Genomic DNA, 18,882 nt, shown 5'->3' on the forward strand with positions numbered 1-18,882 from the left:
AAAGCTGGATCATTTCCATAGTGAAGAAAAACAATTAGAATTCATTTTTATGCTGTGTGTATTTATTCTCAAAACTAATTGTGGTTTTCTGCCTTGATTAAGAGCAGATGAAAATATTGAATCTGTTTTACTTTTGAAATTCAAGACTTGTGAATTTAAAACATCTTTCATTTCCTTAGAGCCTATAATCAAGGCATAACCTTTTAATTAGCTTTGGAAGTAAAAGTATAAACAAATCATGATTTTCTTTATGCGAACACCATACATTCAGTGCTTAATTCAGACATAAATCTCCATGAATAATGAAATAGTCCATTGGAGAAGGGTAGGGCATGAACTTAATCTAGATTTTTCTAAATCTGGGTCAAATTTTGTCCATTTTACATGAAACCTCTTTGAGGCCATTTATATTTCCATTTATAATAAAAAGAATTCAGGAGAACTAATACAGCAAAAGACGACCTCTTGTTTCCCCCATCTTAGCTAGAATGTTAAATTTCAGTTGGAGCAACTTGATTTAGAACACTTGTCTTCTCTCCTGCCTCAGTCATCAAAGGCAGTTTCAGGGATGTGTGGGGTGCCTGTATGTGGAAAGATGGAGCTTCAGGAAAAGATGGACCTGAGTTTAGGTAACTACCTACTGAGTGATTAAAACTGCTTTAGAATGATAAATCTGGGTATCATCTCAAAGTAATCTGGGGGGTGGGGTTTATAGATGAAGATAAGCTGCATGTTTGTAACTGTTGAATAATAACTGTTGAAGATTGAGTTCATTGTTCTATTCGCTCTACTTTTGTGTTTGAAATCTTTCATAGTAGTTGAAGAAAAACTACCTTGGTAACTGGCCATCTGGAGAGGTAATGTTTATAAAGTTAGTAAAAGTTCAGGTTTTTAAACATTTTGCCTTGAATCCTGAAAAGAAACAACATCTTAGAGACACTGTCACATAAGGTTCATAGGTACCCTTGTTAAGATATCTGGGGGTTGGGGGAAGCCTATAGTATAGGCAACTGATTCTTAAAGTCCTGTAATTCTCAAGAATATTCAGTAGCTACATGTAAAACTAAATTATATTAAGCCATGCCATTTATTTATAGTTGAAACTAATTGAGGTGAGTAAACCACTTCAGGTTTAACTGCTTCATTGTTTTCTAATAATCACCACCACCACTTCTGAGTTCACTTTTCTCCTTATGGCGGCCAGAAGGGAGCTTGGAAACCAGGAATCCTTTAGTGTTGAAGAGCTTTTTTTTTTGTCTGGTAGGTGGCTCCTGCCACTGGCTAAACCTTTTATGAGAGGGGTGGAGAGAAATTCTACAATATTGAGATTGAACTGAATCAATTCTTATGAATTCAGGCCAGTCAATGAATAAAATGTTAAGATCTATTTTAGCCAAATATTAATAATAGTTATTGATGTATTGGTGTTATATAGGTGATCAGTTCCTTCACCTAATCAACTAACACACCTTTTCTTGCAGATCTTATGGCTTTTTCTAAACTATATAGTACAGCTTTTTCAAATCATTTGCAGAATTATAGAAAAAAATTCTACCCTAATACTAGGATATTAAAGTTCTTGACTTAAAAAACCTTTTATTTCCTTGCTGGTGTATTAACCAGATCAGAGTAACAATTTTTATCTTGATAAATTTCAGTTATGCAAGGTAAGTTCCAGAGATCTGTTCTACAACTTTGTGCCTGTAGATAACAATACTGTATTTTACGCTTAAAAATCTCTTAAGAGGGTAATCTCATGGTAAATGTTCTTACCACAATAAAAGAAATAAAAGTTCTACCACATGCATAGTCCCACAGAAAAACAAACTATTTTATATTCAGTTGCTTTGCTTGCATCAGAAGTTGAACTTTGTTTTAATTTTCTTTCATTCTTTTAGCTCTGCTAAAAGAGCTTCAGCTACTCAAGAAGTTTTCTTCCTCCTACTTGTTTTGAAGCATGGTATAGATTTGGCTTTTGTTAACCTAGTTCTTTTCTTTTACTCACTGCTTATTTTTTTCCAACATTTTATTATGAAAAATTTTAAACATGAAAGTTGAAATAACTGTGCAATGTACATCTGTATATCCACTATCTAGATCATATAATTAACATTTTACTACACTTACCTTTTCACATAACCATCTATAAATCCTATTTTTTGATGATTACAAAGAAAATTGCAGACTTAAATACACTTCACCCCTAAACGTCTCAGCATGGATATTGTTAACTAGAGTTCAGTATTTGTTAAAGGTTCTTTTTTAAAGGTTCTTTTCTTTTTGAGGTAAAGTTTACATGTGATGAAATGCACAAATCTTAACTGTTTGATGCAATGAATTTTGACAAATCACACATCTGTGAAACCCAAGCCTTTATCAAGATAACATTTCCGTCACTCCAGAAAATTCTCTCATGCTTTTCCCAGTCAATCCCTGCTTCCCCGATCCCCGTCCCCTAGGCAACCGCTTTTTCTTCTGATTTTTCTCCTATCATAGATTGTTTTTTAAACTGTATATAAATGAATCAGAGTATGTGCTCCTTTGTGTAAGGATTCTTTAACATAAGGTATTTGGGATTCATCCATGTTGTATGTGTCAATAGTTCTTTTTATTGCTGAGCAGCATTTCATTGTACAAAAATGCCATTCTCCTGTTGATGGATACCTGAGCCATTTCTAGTTTTTAGATACGCATGAAGCTGCTATGAACATTTTTGTACAAGTCTTATGAGCATTTGTTTTCATTCCTCTTGGAATTACTGGGTCATAGGTTAGGTATATGTTTAGTACGGAAATGGAGAAGATTTTTCCAAAGTGATTGGACCATTTTATACTCCCACCAGCAGTATATGAGAATTCCAGTTGTTCATCCCCGTCAGCATTTGGTGGTATCAGTCTTTTTGATTGTAGCCATTCTGGTGGGTTTGGTAGTAAGTGGTATCTCACTGTGGTTTTAATTTGCATTTCCCTATGATTATGTTTAACGCCTCTTCACATGCTTATTTGCTAGTTGTATATATTTCTTTTCGAAATGTGTTCAAATTGTGTTTTTATTATTGAGTTGTTGGAATTTGCTTATACTGGTTGCACATCTTTTCCAGATATATTACTGCTTTTCAGATTGTTTTATCTAACCAATGTATAAATGTTATACACCCAATCACACTTAAAATAATTAGGCCAGGGCTTCCCTGGTGGTGCAGTGGTTAAGAATCCGCCTACCAATGCAGGGGACATGGGTTTGAGCCCTGGTCCGGGAAGATCCCACATGCCACGGAGCAACTAAGCCCATGTGCCACAACTAGTGAGCCTGCGCTCTAGAGCCCACAAGCCACAACTCCTGAGCCCGTGTGCCACAACTACTGAAGCCTGCACACCTAGAGCCTTTACTCTGCAACAAGAGAAGCCACCACAATGAGAAGCCCATGCACCGCAACAAAGAGTACCCCTGCTCACCACAACTAGAGAAAGCCTGCATGCAGCAATGAAGACCCAACGTGGCCAAAAATAATTTTAATTTTTAAAAAGGCCATATTTTTCACAGAACTAGAACAAAAAATTTCACAATTTGTATGGAAACACAAAAGACCCCGAATAGCCAAAGCAATCTTGAGAACGAAAAATGGAGCTGGAGAAATCAGGCTCCCTGACTTCAGACTATACTACAAAGCTATAGTAATCAAGACAGTATGGTACTGGCACAAAACCAGAAACATAGATCAGTGGAGCAGGATAGAAAGCCCAGAGATAAACCCACACACATATGGTCACCTTATCTTTGAAAAAGGGGGCAAGAATATATGGTGGAGAAAGGACAGTCTCTTCAATAAGTGGTGCTGGGAAAACTGGACAGGTACATGTAAAAGTATGAAATTAGAACACTCCCTAACACCATACACAAAAATAGACTCAAAATGGATTAAAGAGCTAAATGTAAGGCTAGACACTAGAAAACTCTCAGAGGAAAACATAGGCAGAACACTCTGACATAAATCACAGCAAGATCCTTTTTGACCCACCTCCTAGAGAAATGGAAATAAAACCAAAAATAAACAAATGGGACCTAATGAAACTTAAAAGCTTTTGCACAGCAAAGGAAACCATAAACAAGACCAAAAGACAACCCTCAGAATGGGAGAAAATATTTTCAAATGAAGCAACTGACAAAGGATTAATCTCCAAAATTTACAAGCAGCTCATGCAGCTCAATATCAAAAACACAACCCAGGGCTTCCCTGGTGGCGCAGTGGTTGAGAGTCTGCCTGCCGATGCAGGGGACACGGGTTCATGCCCCGGTCTGGGAAGATCCCACATGCCGCGGAGTGGCTGGGCCCGTGAGCCATGGCCGCTGAGCCTGTGCGTCCGGAGCCTGTGCTCCGCAAGGGGAGAGGCCACAGCAGTGAGAGGCCCGTGTACCGCAAAAAAAAAAAAAAACACAACCCAATCCAAAAATGGGCCGAAGACCTAAATAGACATTTCTCCAAAGAAGATATACAGATTGCCAACAAACACATGAAAGAATGCTCAACATCATCATTAGAGAAATGCAAATCAAAACTACAGTGAGATATCATCTCACACTGGTCAGAATGGCCATCATCAAAAAATCTAGAAACAAATGCTGGGGAGGGTGTGGAGAAAAGGGAACACTCTTGCACTGTTAGTGGGAATATAAATTGATACAGCCACTATGGAGAACAGTATGGAGGTTCCTCAAAAAACTAAAAATAGAACTACCATATGACCCAGCAATCCTGTTACTGGGCATATACCCCGAGAAAACCATAATTCAAAAAGAGTCATGTACCAAAATGTTCGTTGCAGCTCTACTTTACAATAGCCAGGCCATGCAAGCAACCTAAGTGTCCATCAACAGATGAATGGATAAAGAAGATGTGGCACATGTATACAATGGAATATTAGCCGTAAAAAGAAACTGAGTTATTTGTAGTGAGGTGGATGGACCTAGAGTCTGTCATACAGAGTGAAGTAAGAAAGAAACAAATACCGTATGCTAACACATATATATGGAATCTAAGAAAAAAAATAAAGGCCATGAAGAACCTAGGGGCAAGACGGGAATAAAGACACAGACCTACTAGAGAATGGACTTGAGGATTAGGGGAGGGGGAAGGGTAAGCTGTGACAAAGTGAGAGAGTGGCATGACATATACACTACCAAACGTAAAATAGCTAGTGGGAAGCAGCCGCATAGCACAGGGAGATCAGCTCGGTGGTTTGTGACCACCTAGAGGCGTACGATAGGGAGGGTGGGAGGGAGGGAGATGCAAGAGGGAAGAGATATGGGAACATATGTATATGTATAATTGATTCACTTTGTTATAAAGCAGAAACTACCACACCACTGTAAAGCAATTACACTCCAATAAAGATGTAAAAAAAATAAACATGACTTTAAAAAAAAAAAGGCCAGGACTTGCAACTGAGTTATTTGGCTGAAAGTGAAGCTGTTCTGGTATGCTAACCAGTGTTCTGGTGGCCTAAAAGTTAATTAAAAGACAAAACTTCAGGAATCAATTAATTAGGGGAAAGTTAATTGCTGAAAAGTCCATGACTACAGAAAAAACTTTAAAAGAAATGTCAACTGATAACTTCAGAAAATATTACCCAAATATACTCAGATTATACTAGCTGAATAATGACCAGCTTAACCTCAATTTATGTGTCTTCTCACTGACCCACAGATTGAAACTGCTCTGTACGACATGTATCATTCTTTGGTTACTCAGAAGTTTTCAGGGTAAGGCCAGTAAGTGTCGTACACCATAGCTTTATAGCTGTATTGGTCCCTTCATGTCATCATCTCAAAGTTCTTTATGAATGCTCATTCAATTTTCTAAATATTTAGTACAGCTTTGTTTAATGGGAAATATAAAAGAATGATAGTAATAATGTTTGTTCTCAGTCATGAACTTTACAAAATATATTGGACTGTGGAGGTCTCCCTTAAGTGTGTCTGCTGGTTAAATGATAGTGTAAAATCCACTGTTGTTCACAAATGTTTATTAATAATAGATGGCTATAAATGATTATGTTGAAAAAGGGAGGAATAATCACCTTAAATCTGAGCAGCCATACATTTTGGAGGAAAAAGGTAAATGCTTTATTTTTGTTTATACTGAAGCTAAAAACACACAAAATCATTTTATTGTACAAGATTCTTTTTAACACATTTAATGATGACAGTAACTTTGCACTTCCTACAGAAAATATTTAAATAAAAGTAATAGTTACTTAAGGAGGCTTTAGCTTTTAAAATAGTAGTCTGCAAAGCCAAATGCCATTTACACAAACACATTTGGAATTTCCCCTTTTCGTGATTAAGCTCGGGAGATACAATTTTAACCTTAAGTTCAGTGCATACATTTTCTGTATGGTGATGTGTGATTGGGGCCTCCAGCTAGGCTAAGAAAGTGAATTAAACACTGCCTGTTTTGTAAAAGTATTCTTTATCGTCTAGGAAATGTTGGCTCCAAACTACATTCATTGTTCTGAATAGGTAGAAATTCTTCATCCTCAATTTCAACCTGTTTTTGAGAAATCTTGAATCCTGTGAAGAGTTTAAATAGTGATACTTTCTTGAATCCTACCACTGGTATGCATTCCTATGTTATAAGAAACAGATAAATTAAAATGCTTTCACTTGAGAAAGATGTTTATCCCTATCTGAACTGAAATGTCCTTGAGGTCTTTGTTATAGTTGAAATAAGAAAACATATGGGTTGACTTGTACTATGTTAGAAGAGTAATTTGAACAGTTAAAAAATTTTAAGTTAATTTATCAAATTGGATTGCCTTTAACATTAAGAAAACTACAGACTAATGTGTTAAACCTTTGGGTTTAGAGCTTTCCTCATGAGCTCCCACAACATTCGTTTCAGTGCCATTGGTTCCAATGAATCCTACTAGACACTCAAGAATTCTGACTGCTTCTCCTGCCCAAGTATACTAAGCACAGTTATCACTCTGCTTATTGGACTACAGGCTACATTGCTTTGGTTATTTAAACTGTTTGCTTAATATATGTTGTAAAAGGAAGTCCTATGTGATGTGACCAAAAATGGATGAATCTGTACTTCAGATAATATGACTGGATCTTATACAGGAACTACCTAATGTGAACATGTGATTTTCAAATGACCTGAAAATTCAGCTAGCTGTTGCCATCCTCCCATTAGAGCCGCCTCCTACTTCTGTTACCAGAGCTCATCCTGAATCCAAAACCCTCCCCTCAATTTCCTGGGAAGGCCAGGGCTTTTCCTTACTGCCCTTTCTTCCTGCTAACAGTCTAGTTGTCAGAGCCTCTGTATTATAAAGTGTGGTTTCTTATGGATCAAATAAGGTTTGGGAAGCCAATACTGAGTTTACTTACAACATAAGCCATTGGAAGTTGGAATGTGTTTTACTGTTTAAACACAAATATTTCAAGGGTTAAGTCGTTATGGTTGTTCCCAAATCAGTGGAGATTCTATGTCTAAATACGGTGTTCTTTAATGTTTCCTCCTTGGGAGGCTGTAAACTTATTCCAATAAGGCTGCCACTGTTCCAAGCATGTTTGAAACTATAATAGATTCCAGAATTGAAAGAGGAACAAGGCCTCATTTGGGGGCGATGGAAATTTTTGTATCTTGATTTTGGTGGTGGTCCTAGGGGTGTATACAACAGTGAAGACTCATTGAATTGTACACTTTAAATGGATGGAGGTAGTTGTACACAAATTATTCCTCAAAGTTGATAAGGAAAAAACTAGATTCCAAAGAGCAGTTTCAGGTCACTTCACAAACCCCACAAGAAACTGTCTTGGTATTTTATAATTGTGCCTATCAAGGTGCCTATTGTGTGATAGCACTTGAAAAATATTTTTTACCAGGAAAAGTAGAACTCAGCTTGATTGGATTGCCCAAATTTTTACCAAATATGGATCTGAAATTAGTTTTGACTGTTTCTAAGAATTTAATCTTACAAGATTATGATTTTCTACCATTGAGGGTATTAAGAGGTTGTATTGTGGATTTTGAACATCCTCCCAAAAGCAGAAGTCCACAATGGTTTCAGTAATGTCAGCATTCGAATATGGGTACAGCTTAGGTGACTGCTTTGAAGAGCAACATTAATTTGGGCACATTAATTCTGCCATGTTTATGAAAATATCAGTCTCATTTTATAATCGCACTTTATATGTTTATTCTAAATTTTTGAGGCTAAAATATGACATCAGGTATAGAATCTAGCATTCTTCCATACTACCCTCTCCCACTTTTACCTTTTATTTCTCTTTTCTATAGGGTTTTGGCAAATTCATTTTATTTCTTAGATAAAATTTGGGGAAATCAGTCCTTCCAGTAATTGGTCATAAGTGCATATTTATAAAAGCCAGTCAGTGATATTGCACAGTTTAAAATGTAACCTTACTATGAGTCTGATGTGTTGAATTTAGGAATACAGTGATCACAAGGCGAGAATGTGCTATGATCTGAAATTCAACCGAAATATAACTCAACCTTTGAAAAATGATTTACAGTTTGTTCAGAGATGGTTTTCATATACTGTTGCACTTCTGGATTTTGTTGAGGGAGAAATGATGATGTTTTAAGCCAGAAGCTACATTTTTTTAAAAAAAATCGGGGAACGCCACCTCAATTTGGTTATCTAAAAAGTTTGACAGTATGGTGATTTAGCCCTACATTTTAAAGTGCTTATCCATACTAGTCCTTACTTTGAAAGCTTTTCCATTTGCCTCTTTACCATACCATCTAAGTACCTCAAGCACTCCCCACAAAAATCCAAAGCCTCTTTTTTGTCTTATCATCCAAGGGTCAGTTTTAAGGGTTGTATAAGACCAGAGAACTGTCAAGAGGGTTTCTAGGTTGGAAGGCAATCTGTCGCAATGTGTATTGTGGGGTATGTTGAACATTGTGGCAAAAGACACAATGGCCAAGCCCAGCTTAACTGTACTTGCAAATGGTTGGCTACCATAGGCCAAAATAAAAGGCACACTGCCACCAAGGGTGATGTCTTAGTATGTGCATGTGTTGAAGTGCAGCTCCTGGGATGTTAGGTTGCTCTGGAACCTGCTCATAGATAAAGTCAAAGGGCAAAATACTCTGCACGTTGCTGAAAATGGCATTCACACTGTAGACCATTATTTCTTCATTTAGTCTTCTGTGGTTCTATCAAGTCATTTGGCATTGTAAAGAAGGCTTTTCTTTTTGAGGGTGAGGGATGAGGTTAGGGCAGATGTGTGCCACAGTCATGGATTTATGAAGGTTGATTACGATGATCAAAAGTTGCAGGCTCTTTTTGTTACTACAGAAATTGCCTTTCATTTGTGTAGCAATGGGAAGTTTCTACAGAGCTGTCACAACTTTCACATCAGATAAGCTTTTGGCGTAAGGGCATTCCACTTAATTTTATATTTAAACATTAATAATTCTTCATATGTACATGTCTCTCAAGTACCACAAGCACTGATGGTATATCTTTAGGAAAAGACCACAACTCAGATCCAGTAAACTAACAAGTAGCATTGACATATATACACTACCAAATGTAAAATAGATAGCTAGTGGGAAACAGCAGCTTGGTGCTTTGTGACCACCTAGAGGGATGGGATAGGGAGGGTGGGAGGGAGACGCAAGAGGGAGGGGATATGGGGATATATGCATGTGTATAGCTGATTCACTTTGTTATACAGCAGAAACTAACACAACAATGTAAAGCAATTATACCCCAATAAAGATGTTAAAAAAAGATATAAATCTACTCTAGAGCTTAAAAATACTACTAGCCAGCTGCCTGTATCATTCCAGCAATCAACTCCTTTGTTTCTTAATAAACATTCCATTTCTTAAAGCTCTCAAAACCGCCTACCAGCACCTTCTCTGGACCACCATGCAGCATATAGATGAAAATCCTAGGCCACATATCAACATATGAATAGTAATATCTCAAGTATGCAGTAAATCTGAAGTATACAGACTTACTTAATTCAAAAATATATATTTTAATTTTTACAGGTAGGTTCTTTCTTCTGACCTACAAGCTTTATTCTTCAAACCAGAAACCCCAAATCCTGAGAGCTCTCAATATGAACAGTTGTACTACAGTGGATGCTGCTTTGGCAGTTCATTTTAGCAATTCCTCATCACATCTCAGGAATTTTCTTTCCATTGAAGTTCTCCCTGCTCCCCCTCCCTTCAAAATGATTTAGTAATTACCAAAAAGGATGAAAGGCCAAGCCAGAGCAATCAAATGCTATTAAGTTTCATTGCATGTGTGTGTGTGCACAGACAAGGTTCTCACTTTTACAAACATCCCCAAAACAGTGCAAGCCAAAATGCACATCTGTTGGAAAAAGTGATGGAAAGGGTCATTGGAAATACGGTAGAAATGGCATTTCTCTGTACTAAAGTAATGCTCACACTGAATTGGGGTACTCGGTCCCCAATGCCTAGTTCCACACCAACAAAGTGGATATTTGGAACAATTATCTAGATAAAGCAAGCCAAAGAATCTAAAAAACGCACAGGTTTGAGGCAAAGCCGCAGGGTTCGGGGTTGGAGGGAGCTGATAAGTAGGTATGAAGAGTATTTTAAATGATCCAAACAATTACATCCACTTACGTTGGCTATGTCTATACATGCAATCTATTAACACTGTTTTGAAAATGTGATTACCAAAATAACATGATCAGTTTTTCTTGTGTACTTTTAAACAAGAAAGAATGTCTGCCTAACTTCAAGTACTTTTCACCTAATGGTTGAACAAACCAAGGTCTGGGCCACTTAAACTGTTAGTTAAAACACCACTTGAGTCTTACCCACAAGGCAATATGAACATCAAATGGTTATTTATATTATCTGGCTAAGGTATCAACTCATATTTTTCAGTGAAGTCCCCAATGAAATTTGCAGAGGAGGTTTTACACTGCCATGATAACTATAAAGTTCTTGTTGAAAAAGTATTTGTTCATTATTTAAGTCATTCAAAACATAGAGGCTGTAGGGTGTGTGTGTGTGTGTGTGTGTGTGTGTGGTGTCTTTAATCAAATTGCAGACAGATGTTTAGATGTTTTGGACTTAGCTGAAATGCCCTAAATCAGGTCAGAGTGGAATGAAAAATTACTATGAGAGGCAGAAAGAACCGGAAAATTTCAAGTATTCCCATGTAAGTGGACAGAATTATAACCTGGAGATTTATATGCCTATAGAATTTGACATCTTCCAAAAATGACGATTTTGAATCATTCCTTTTTCTTTGTACTTCACTGGATTTAAAGCTAGAAGTGGAGGACATACTTCAACAATGGCCATTTCTGAATATAATTTCAGACATTTTCTTTGTATTCAATAATATTTTTACCCTTACTAATTATCAGGGAGGCTTTAATGTAATTATGATGGAATCAAACAAATAAAATAGGTGGCCAGAAATGATAAGAAATTCACCTGTAATGGAGGTGAACCATGGTATAGATACTTAGACAAAAAGTAAATGATTCTTGTACCGTTTATAATTGTATTTGACTTTGGAACACATTTTTAACTTTACATATAAATATGTCAGTCTGAAATTTGTGGAGTTCGTGGCATTTTGGGCAAATGAACAAAAAGGTATCTATAGTGGCCAATCCATTTCCACATCTCCTATGTATAACATATAATATGTGTGCTTAATAAATGTCTTGTTTCTATAATCTAGAAGATTTGGGTTTATTGACTGGTCCTGTGACCTTGAGCAAGTCATTATCCTTCTCTGGACCTCCTTTCTTTTTTTTTTGTATTTGTAAAATAAGATGTTAGAATTGAGTAGATCCTCACTAAGTTTCTCTTTTAGCTCTTTTATGTTTATAAATTTACTCTCAAGTTGGCTTATACTTTCTCTGGGGTCAGAGAACATACTTAAACATTTGATTTGAAATATCTTTATTGATAGTAGCTGATCCAGGGGTTAGAGAGGTGAACACAAATCTCCTTCCCTTCCTATTTTCTACTAGAGTTAGAGTTAATAAAAATGTTGGTGTCACCATCACGGAAGTTAGGACAATAGCTGATTAGCTTTAACAGCTAACTGGCTTCAATCCCCAACATAGCTAGGCCTCAGCACAGCTAGTGAAATCTTAAGCCCAAGTCATAAAGACAGTAACCCTGAGAAGATCTGAAAAGGAATGTACTGCCCATGAAATATGACACTGGTTTCTTTCAGTAGTAGAGATTGGCTCTTATAATTTACACATATTCTCTCTTTAGAACATAACTGAGAGAAGAGTGTATTTTGGACCATGGCTCTATCTCTGGCTACCCTTGTTTTCCAACAAATTGATAAAGTAACTGCCGGAACAATGAAACCTAGGTCATCACAAGTACATGCATTTGTGAGAAAGACATACTTTTTTTTTTTTGATGAAATAGGGCCATGTATTTGTTTCTGGTGCCATCAATATGAGTTAGGAATGTAGCCCAGGTGCTATTTATTATTCAAAGTGAATTTGACAGTTGAGAAAGTTGACTGTAACTTTGGAAACCTTCCTTCTGGAAAGTAACCTGTTACTGATGTCAGGGCCACTTATGATAGTCCCACTTAGAGAAGCAGGAGAGAAGTTGGATTTGAGTAAATGATCACTTTAGGCATGATCAAGGAATTATTTTGTGATAATGTCTTACCAAATGGATCTTGATGCAGCTTGTTCTCTTGATCACTTTTTCTTGGATCTGAGCTTTGTTCTTCAACACCTCCTCTTGTTTCCCCATCATCCCTAGTTTGTGTCTTTTTCATGTAGAATATTTTGTTAGTCACCAAAGTTAGGGCTAGAATGGGAATCAATTCAAATAACAGAAACTACACTGTCAAAAACTATTTTGGAAGCATATTTGCATTGTTTGAGAAAGCTTCATTTCACTTAATTTTTTTTTTTTTTTTTTTTTTTTTTTGGGGTACCGGGCCTCTCACTGTTGTGGCCTTTCCCATTGCAGAGCACAGGCTCCGGACGCGCAGGCTCAGCGGCCATGGCTCACGGGCTCAGCTGCTCCGCGCCACGGGGAATCCTCCCAGCCCGGGGCACGAACCCGTGTCCCCTGCATCGGCAGGCGGACTCGCAACCACTGCGCCACCAGGGAAGCCCTCACTTAATTTTGCCAGAAAGTATACACATGAATTTAGATGGTTTCCTATTACTGTTGACATTTATTGAATACAAGAACAGGGTGAAAACTAATTAAGTTTCTTACTTTTTTGAGCTACCCATTAATTTAATCACCAGGACCCAGACCTTGGGCTATTTCAGGTCATGTGTTATTCTGTAAGTTGGGGATACCTTTGTGCTAACATTGGTAAAAACTGCCCTTGTTTAGCAGGTAATCAGTTGATGGTTACTGGATCTAACATGGTGACCATATGCATTATGGGCTTCATTTTTTAACATTCACCTATGTGTTCTGATGAGGTACTCCTAAGCTGTGGAAAATAATTTGTTTTGATGTATAATGCAATTTTCTTTGAAGACAGTAGAATTTGGATCATGTCTATAGTTCCATGAATTCACTAGGGTTGTTATGTTATATATCTAACATGAGTTTACACACGCAATTCCACTGCCCCCACAGAACATTAAAACTGCAACTTGAATCAAGTTATCTAGGTCTAAAATTGTTTTTTTTGTTGTTGTTGTTTTATCAGAAAGCAATTAATTAAAATGAAGGTGCTGTTTTCAGATTCTGACACCTCAACAAGATGTCATTTTTCTGTTAAAAAATATTTTCAAATCCAGGCTTTTATCTTAGAAATGCTTTTGATAGCAGTGATGATTAAAACTATCAATAGTAGATAGGACCCTATAAATATACCAGCTAATTATTTTTTCTTGCCAATGTATGAGATGTAGTGACTGTTGATTAGAGTACAGTAGTTTTTAAAAAACAGTACACATCCTAAATACTAATCTCGATACTATCAAATTTTAAAATGTAGTAAGCTAACTGAAATAAACACAGGAAAGGAATTCACTAACTTATTAGATATGACATATACTATGGGGTAAATATTCATTGGCATACATTAGGAAACTCACAAATCTTTAAGAAACAAATTCAACAGCCCCCAGGATAAGGAGAAGTTGTAGTATTTAAAAGCAAAAACAACACGAAGTCCAGTTATACCTAGAAACCACAAGCTGACAGTTCTTTGGAGTCTATTCAGTTTCCCTTTGATGCTGTTCATTGAACCAGAATGGGCAGCATGGAGCACTGAAGGGCAACAAAGATAGGCAAGTTAGTTTGCCTTATCTGATAGCTGGTGGGGACTGCTGAGCACAGCCCTCAGCCCTGTGGGGAAATGGTGTGAGATCCTGAGGAAGGTCAGGAATCTGTGCGGCAGCGACAGTAGCAAAGTGGCACCTGGAGCTTCAAGGAAGCAAGGGTAAGAAAAGCAAAGCCAAAGGGTTAAGCACCCGACTGCACCTCTGCTGATTAGGGGCAAACACCCCTTCAGTTGGTTTTGAAATGGACTTAGTGTTTGTAGGTATAAAAAAGCAAATAATAGTAATAATAATAACAAGAACAAAAAATGAAGAATGTGGCTATAAAAGATGGTGAAAACAATAGGAGTGTCACTCTCCTGTCTAGTGGGGGGCAGTGAGGGAATCATACTCTATGTCACCTCTGAGAGCAAAGAAATTAGAAATTTTCAGAGTTCTGGAACAGATGATACCGGCTTGACTTAGAGCCGAGTTGTAACTTGTTCTTCCTGTCCATCACCCCATTTGTGCATGAGCAGGTCACAAGCCTCTCCCCAAGTTTCAAATACATCCTCTGAGGAGTCTAAAAGTTTAGAATTTGAGGAGCAGATGCTGGATGCGCAGTGAAGAGAGCTGGAACAGGCTAGAGGGCATTCACTGCTCTGAGCAGCGCCCCGGGCTTCACCTAATTCTACCTCACTGAGGTTAATTTCACTTTGAGAACAGGACTCTGCTTTCCCTTTCTCCATCTGAGAATATTTGATGTCCTGCCACATATAGTGCGGCTGAACGATTCCATCAGAAATTGTGTACATCGGCTCTGAACTGGGTTCAGACATATGACCATTAAACTTGGAGAATAGGAGACCCAGTTTCTTGAGAGAGGGACCCATGAAGGAGCGTTTGCTTGATGACTCAGCTTTTGACTTCCCTTGGGCACCACCAACTCTTGGCATGGTCCTGATGAGAGGTGGCCCATGGCAGGCTTTTTTCTTGCAGCCTAAATTGAAAGAGACACTCTTGGATTTGGCCCGAGCCCCGCCACTGCCATCATTGGTATCATCTCTCTGAGAGAGTTCAGTGCTGCTAGTGGAAAAACTTCTCCTTTGGTGCTTCCTATTTCCCAAGAGGTCAAGCACTTCATATCGAAAGCTGGAAATGTCCTGCTTTAATTCCTAGGGCAAGAGAGAAGACACGTTATGTTAAGAAGCTTGGTCTTTAGTTCAAAATAGGCACATTGGGCATCCTTCGGAATGTTCCAGGTTTTGCCTCACTGCAAATCACAAGGTACATGAACTACCAGAAAAATCTCACATTATTCCAGCACAAGAAAAACATATTAACAATGCTGTGGGCAGAGCTGGCCATTGGGAAAAAAATGTGCAATTGGTAAAGTTGATTTCAGAACCTCCCTATCAGGAGCACGCCAACAGACTGAAGTGGTAACCAACAATGAAGGTATTAGAGTAGGGCTCTCATTGGGATCTAAATGGGAGGGAGGGAGACGCAAGAGGGAAGAGATATGGGAACATATGTATATGTATAACTGATTCACTTTGTTATAAAGCAGAAACTAACACACCATTGTAAAGCAATTATACTCCAATAAAGATGTAAAAAAAAAAAAGTACTACTGAAGAGGAAAGAGCTTTTAGGACTCTCAGGAATAAAACTAGGGAAGTGGAATGTCAGGAGATGAGACTGCTGTTTTGGGCCAGGGGACCTTGTTTATTCAAGTGCCTGTGAAATGTCTTCTATCTCTAACTGGCTGCCTAGATACTAGATCGCGCTTTTAAAAACCATCTTTGAAAAGTTTATATCTGATCATGTCGTTCTCTTGCTTAACACTTTTTAGTAACTTGTCGCTGACCTTAGGAAAAAGGAAAAATGCCATACCACAGACTACAAGGTTTTTCAAGGTCTGGTACATGTCTATCTCTCCCATTTCATTCCTTCCTGCTCTTTCCCCAGGCTTTTTACTGTCCACCTGTATGGACATATTCTCTCTTGCCTCTGGGCATTTGCATGTGCTGTTTTCTCTGTCTGGAACTCTCTTCTCCCCAACCCTTTTATCTGGCTCCTCCTTCAAACCTCAGCTTAAACATGGCTTCCTCTGGAAAGCCTGCCTCGAATCCCCAAGTCCCAGTTGGGTGTCCCCCCATTTCTATGTCTCTACAGCACCCTGTGTTGATCCTGTTAGAATACTCAGTCATTCGCCTCTATTATTATTGTGTGTGACTCCACGAGAGAGTAGGGGCTGGTTATATCTTGCTCATGACTGTGCCCCAGCACCTAGCAGAGTGTTTGGCGTATAGCAGGCCCTCAATTGATGAGTTATGTCTATGGATTAGGATAACAGCCTTCTTATGTTCCTTAGAAAGCATATATGTGTTCTAGGATAGGGTTTCTCAACCAATTGACATGTTGAGTGTGGTAATTATTTGCTGTAGGGAGCTGTCCTGTGCATTGTAGGATTTTTAGCAACAACCCTGGTCTCTACTCACTAGATGCCAATAGCATCCCAATGTGACAGCCAAAAATGTGTAATGGTAGGGTTTCATAAATGTTAGATTTAATAATAGACGTTTTGTCTTTATCTTATTTAAAGAAGGCCTTTAAATCTCTAGGCATCTTCCCTTCGCTATCTTTCTTCTCATCACACACCCATGCCATATCATTTAAAGCACTCAATTCCCATACTGAGAAAAACCCAGAATATTAAAAGAATGCATATTTTTATTATTCATAAAGCTGATTGTGGTGTGACAGACATTGGTAAAAATCTATCCATCTACTGGATGACAGAGAGAGAGAATAAGAGAGAGAATAAGAGAGAGAGAGAGAATAAGAGAGAGAATAAGAATTGTAGCTGGTTTTGCTGTATTACAGGCTGTTGAAATTCCATCACCAGAAACCTCAAACACTGTGAAAATTAAATGATGCTCAAGAAATGTGAATGAAGAATTAAACCACTTTATGATCAAATTACCTTAAAATTTTCTTCTGTTAGTCCCTCATTTGTTTTGGAATTTCTTATCATAGCTGCCACATATCTTTTGACTAAATTCCTGATAACTTCCTGGAATTTAAACAAAAATATGAAGAAGCATTCAGTTTCCTTCTTGGACTCTCAGTAGAATAAGAAACATACACAGGAAACAAAATACGCTTAGACTGTCTTTGCATTGGAAAATCCTCACAGGATCCAGGCATTTTCTACAAAACCCCCCAGTTAAGTCCATTGGCTAAATGAAGAATTTATTATGTGTCCAAATTTGGTGGCAGAGTGGGCCAGTGAGATCAAATTTACCCGAAAGGAAAATTTTCCACCCAAGCATAAGGTAAACACGGATACACATTCATGGAATAATGAGAGCAGAATAATCCTTGAATGGTCATAGTCAATATCCTTTCCCTTCAGGCTAGATTAAACTTGAACCTTCCTAGTAAGATGAGAGTTTTTCTTCCTTTTATAAAGTTGAGAAAGTCATTCTTCAGTGTCACAGAGTCTGATGATTTCAATGTCCACTAATTACATAATCAAGATACTTTTTCTTAGAGGCAATCTATACTTCTCCTTTATAGGGGTGGCCTCTTTTAACGTAGCCTCTGGGAATGGTATACACATAGTCACCCTGCTTTGTGTTAGCAATGGTGATGATGATAGCTACCACTTAATGCAATGTGTCAGGCACTGTGCCAGGACACACACACACACACACCACACACACACACACACACACACACACACACACAAAACCATGCATACATACTCACCACTCAGTTCTCACAACTACAGTTTAAGTTTTATCATCCTTATTTTACAGACGAGGAAACTGAGGATCAGTGAGGGTAAGTGATTTGTCCAAGTTCACACAATTGACCAAGAACTATTGTGCTTAGTCTGTATGAAGAAGCTTTACCTGGTAATGTTGATTCTGTATCAGGCTGTCAGCATGGCGTTCCTGTCATTGAAAACGGACAAGAGAGGTTACATCAGCAGTCTCCCAGCAGCCCATCCACTCGAATATATTTCTAAACATTAGGACTGGAACATGACACAGGAGCTACTGCCTGACAAACCCCCAAAGCATCTGTAGGTTGGAGTAGTTTTAAGATGTTCAAGATAGGGAATGTTACAAAGGAGGAAAAGGAGAAAACAGTTGTGTTTACAAAGAAACATAATTTTTAAAATCCTTACTGTGAAGCTTCTCAAGTTGTGCCTTCTCCGTCTACCATCGGGGTCTCTTTGGGGGCAGAAGGTGTTGTTGAACCAGTTACCAAGGTATAGAAATGACTTGGGGCTGGGGATGATGTTGAAAGGAGGTGGCAAGGTGCCGCCTTCATCGAAGTAACTCATCCAGAGCTTCGTCCTTGCAAACTTCCACTCAATATCGGCATGATCCTATGAAAGAGAGAAGTTCAGTGATTTGGGATGGGAAAATGCAAAACGCACCCCTGACTCATTCTCAAAGTTCTACTTGCTTCTACAGAGGGCAATCTGTCAGTAGCTATAAAAATTCAAATTACACTTACCTTACGACCCAGTAATCCTACAATTAGAAATTTATCTTATCGATATACTTGCAAAAAGATGTATGCGCAGGGCTGTTGGCTAGCACTGCAGCTTGT

The 18,882-nt window shown here is 38.1% G+C and overlaps 1 protein-coding gene across 1 annotated transcript in view; it reads right to left on the reverse strand.

The window, feature by feature from the left end:
* Nucleotides 1-14,374: 14,374 nt before the first annotated feature.
* Nucleotides 14,375-18,882, reverse strand: part of TRPC5 (transient receptor potential cation channel subfamily C member 5) — a 139,012-nt gene continuing 134,504 nt past the window's right edge. The window contains exons 7-10 of the mRNA XM_007466308.1: nucleotides 18,452-18,655; nucleotides 18,174-18,215; nucleotides 17,240-17,329; nucleotides 14,375-15,425 (exon numbers count right to left, since the gene is read on the reverse strand). Of these exons, the coding sequence (XP_007466370.1) occupies nucleotides 14,733-15,425; nucleotides 17,240-17,329; nucleotides 18,174-18,215; nucleotides 18,452-18,655 (1,029 nt within the window). The 3' untranslated portion in view covers nucleotides 14,375-14,732. The remainder of the gene's footprint in view (nucleotides 15,426-17,239; nucleotides 17,330-18,173; nucleotides 18,216-18,451; nucleotides 18,656-18,882) is intronic.

The sequence above is a fragment of the Lipotes vexillifer genome, unplaced genomic scaffold (genome assembly GCF_000442215.2).
Source record: "Lipotes vexillifer unplaced genomic scaffold, Lipotes_vexillifer_v1.1 scaffold298, whole genome shotgun sequence".
In the NCBI taxonomy this organism is placed as follows: Eukaryota; Metazoa; Chordata; class Mammalia; order Artiodactyla; family Lipotidae; genus Lipotes; species Lipotes vexillifer.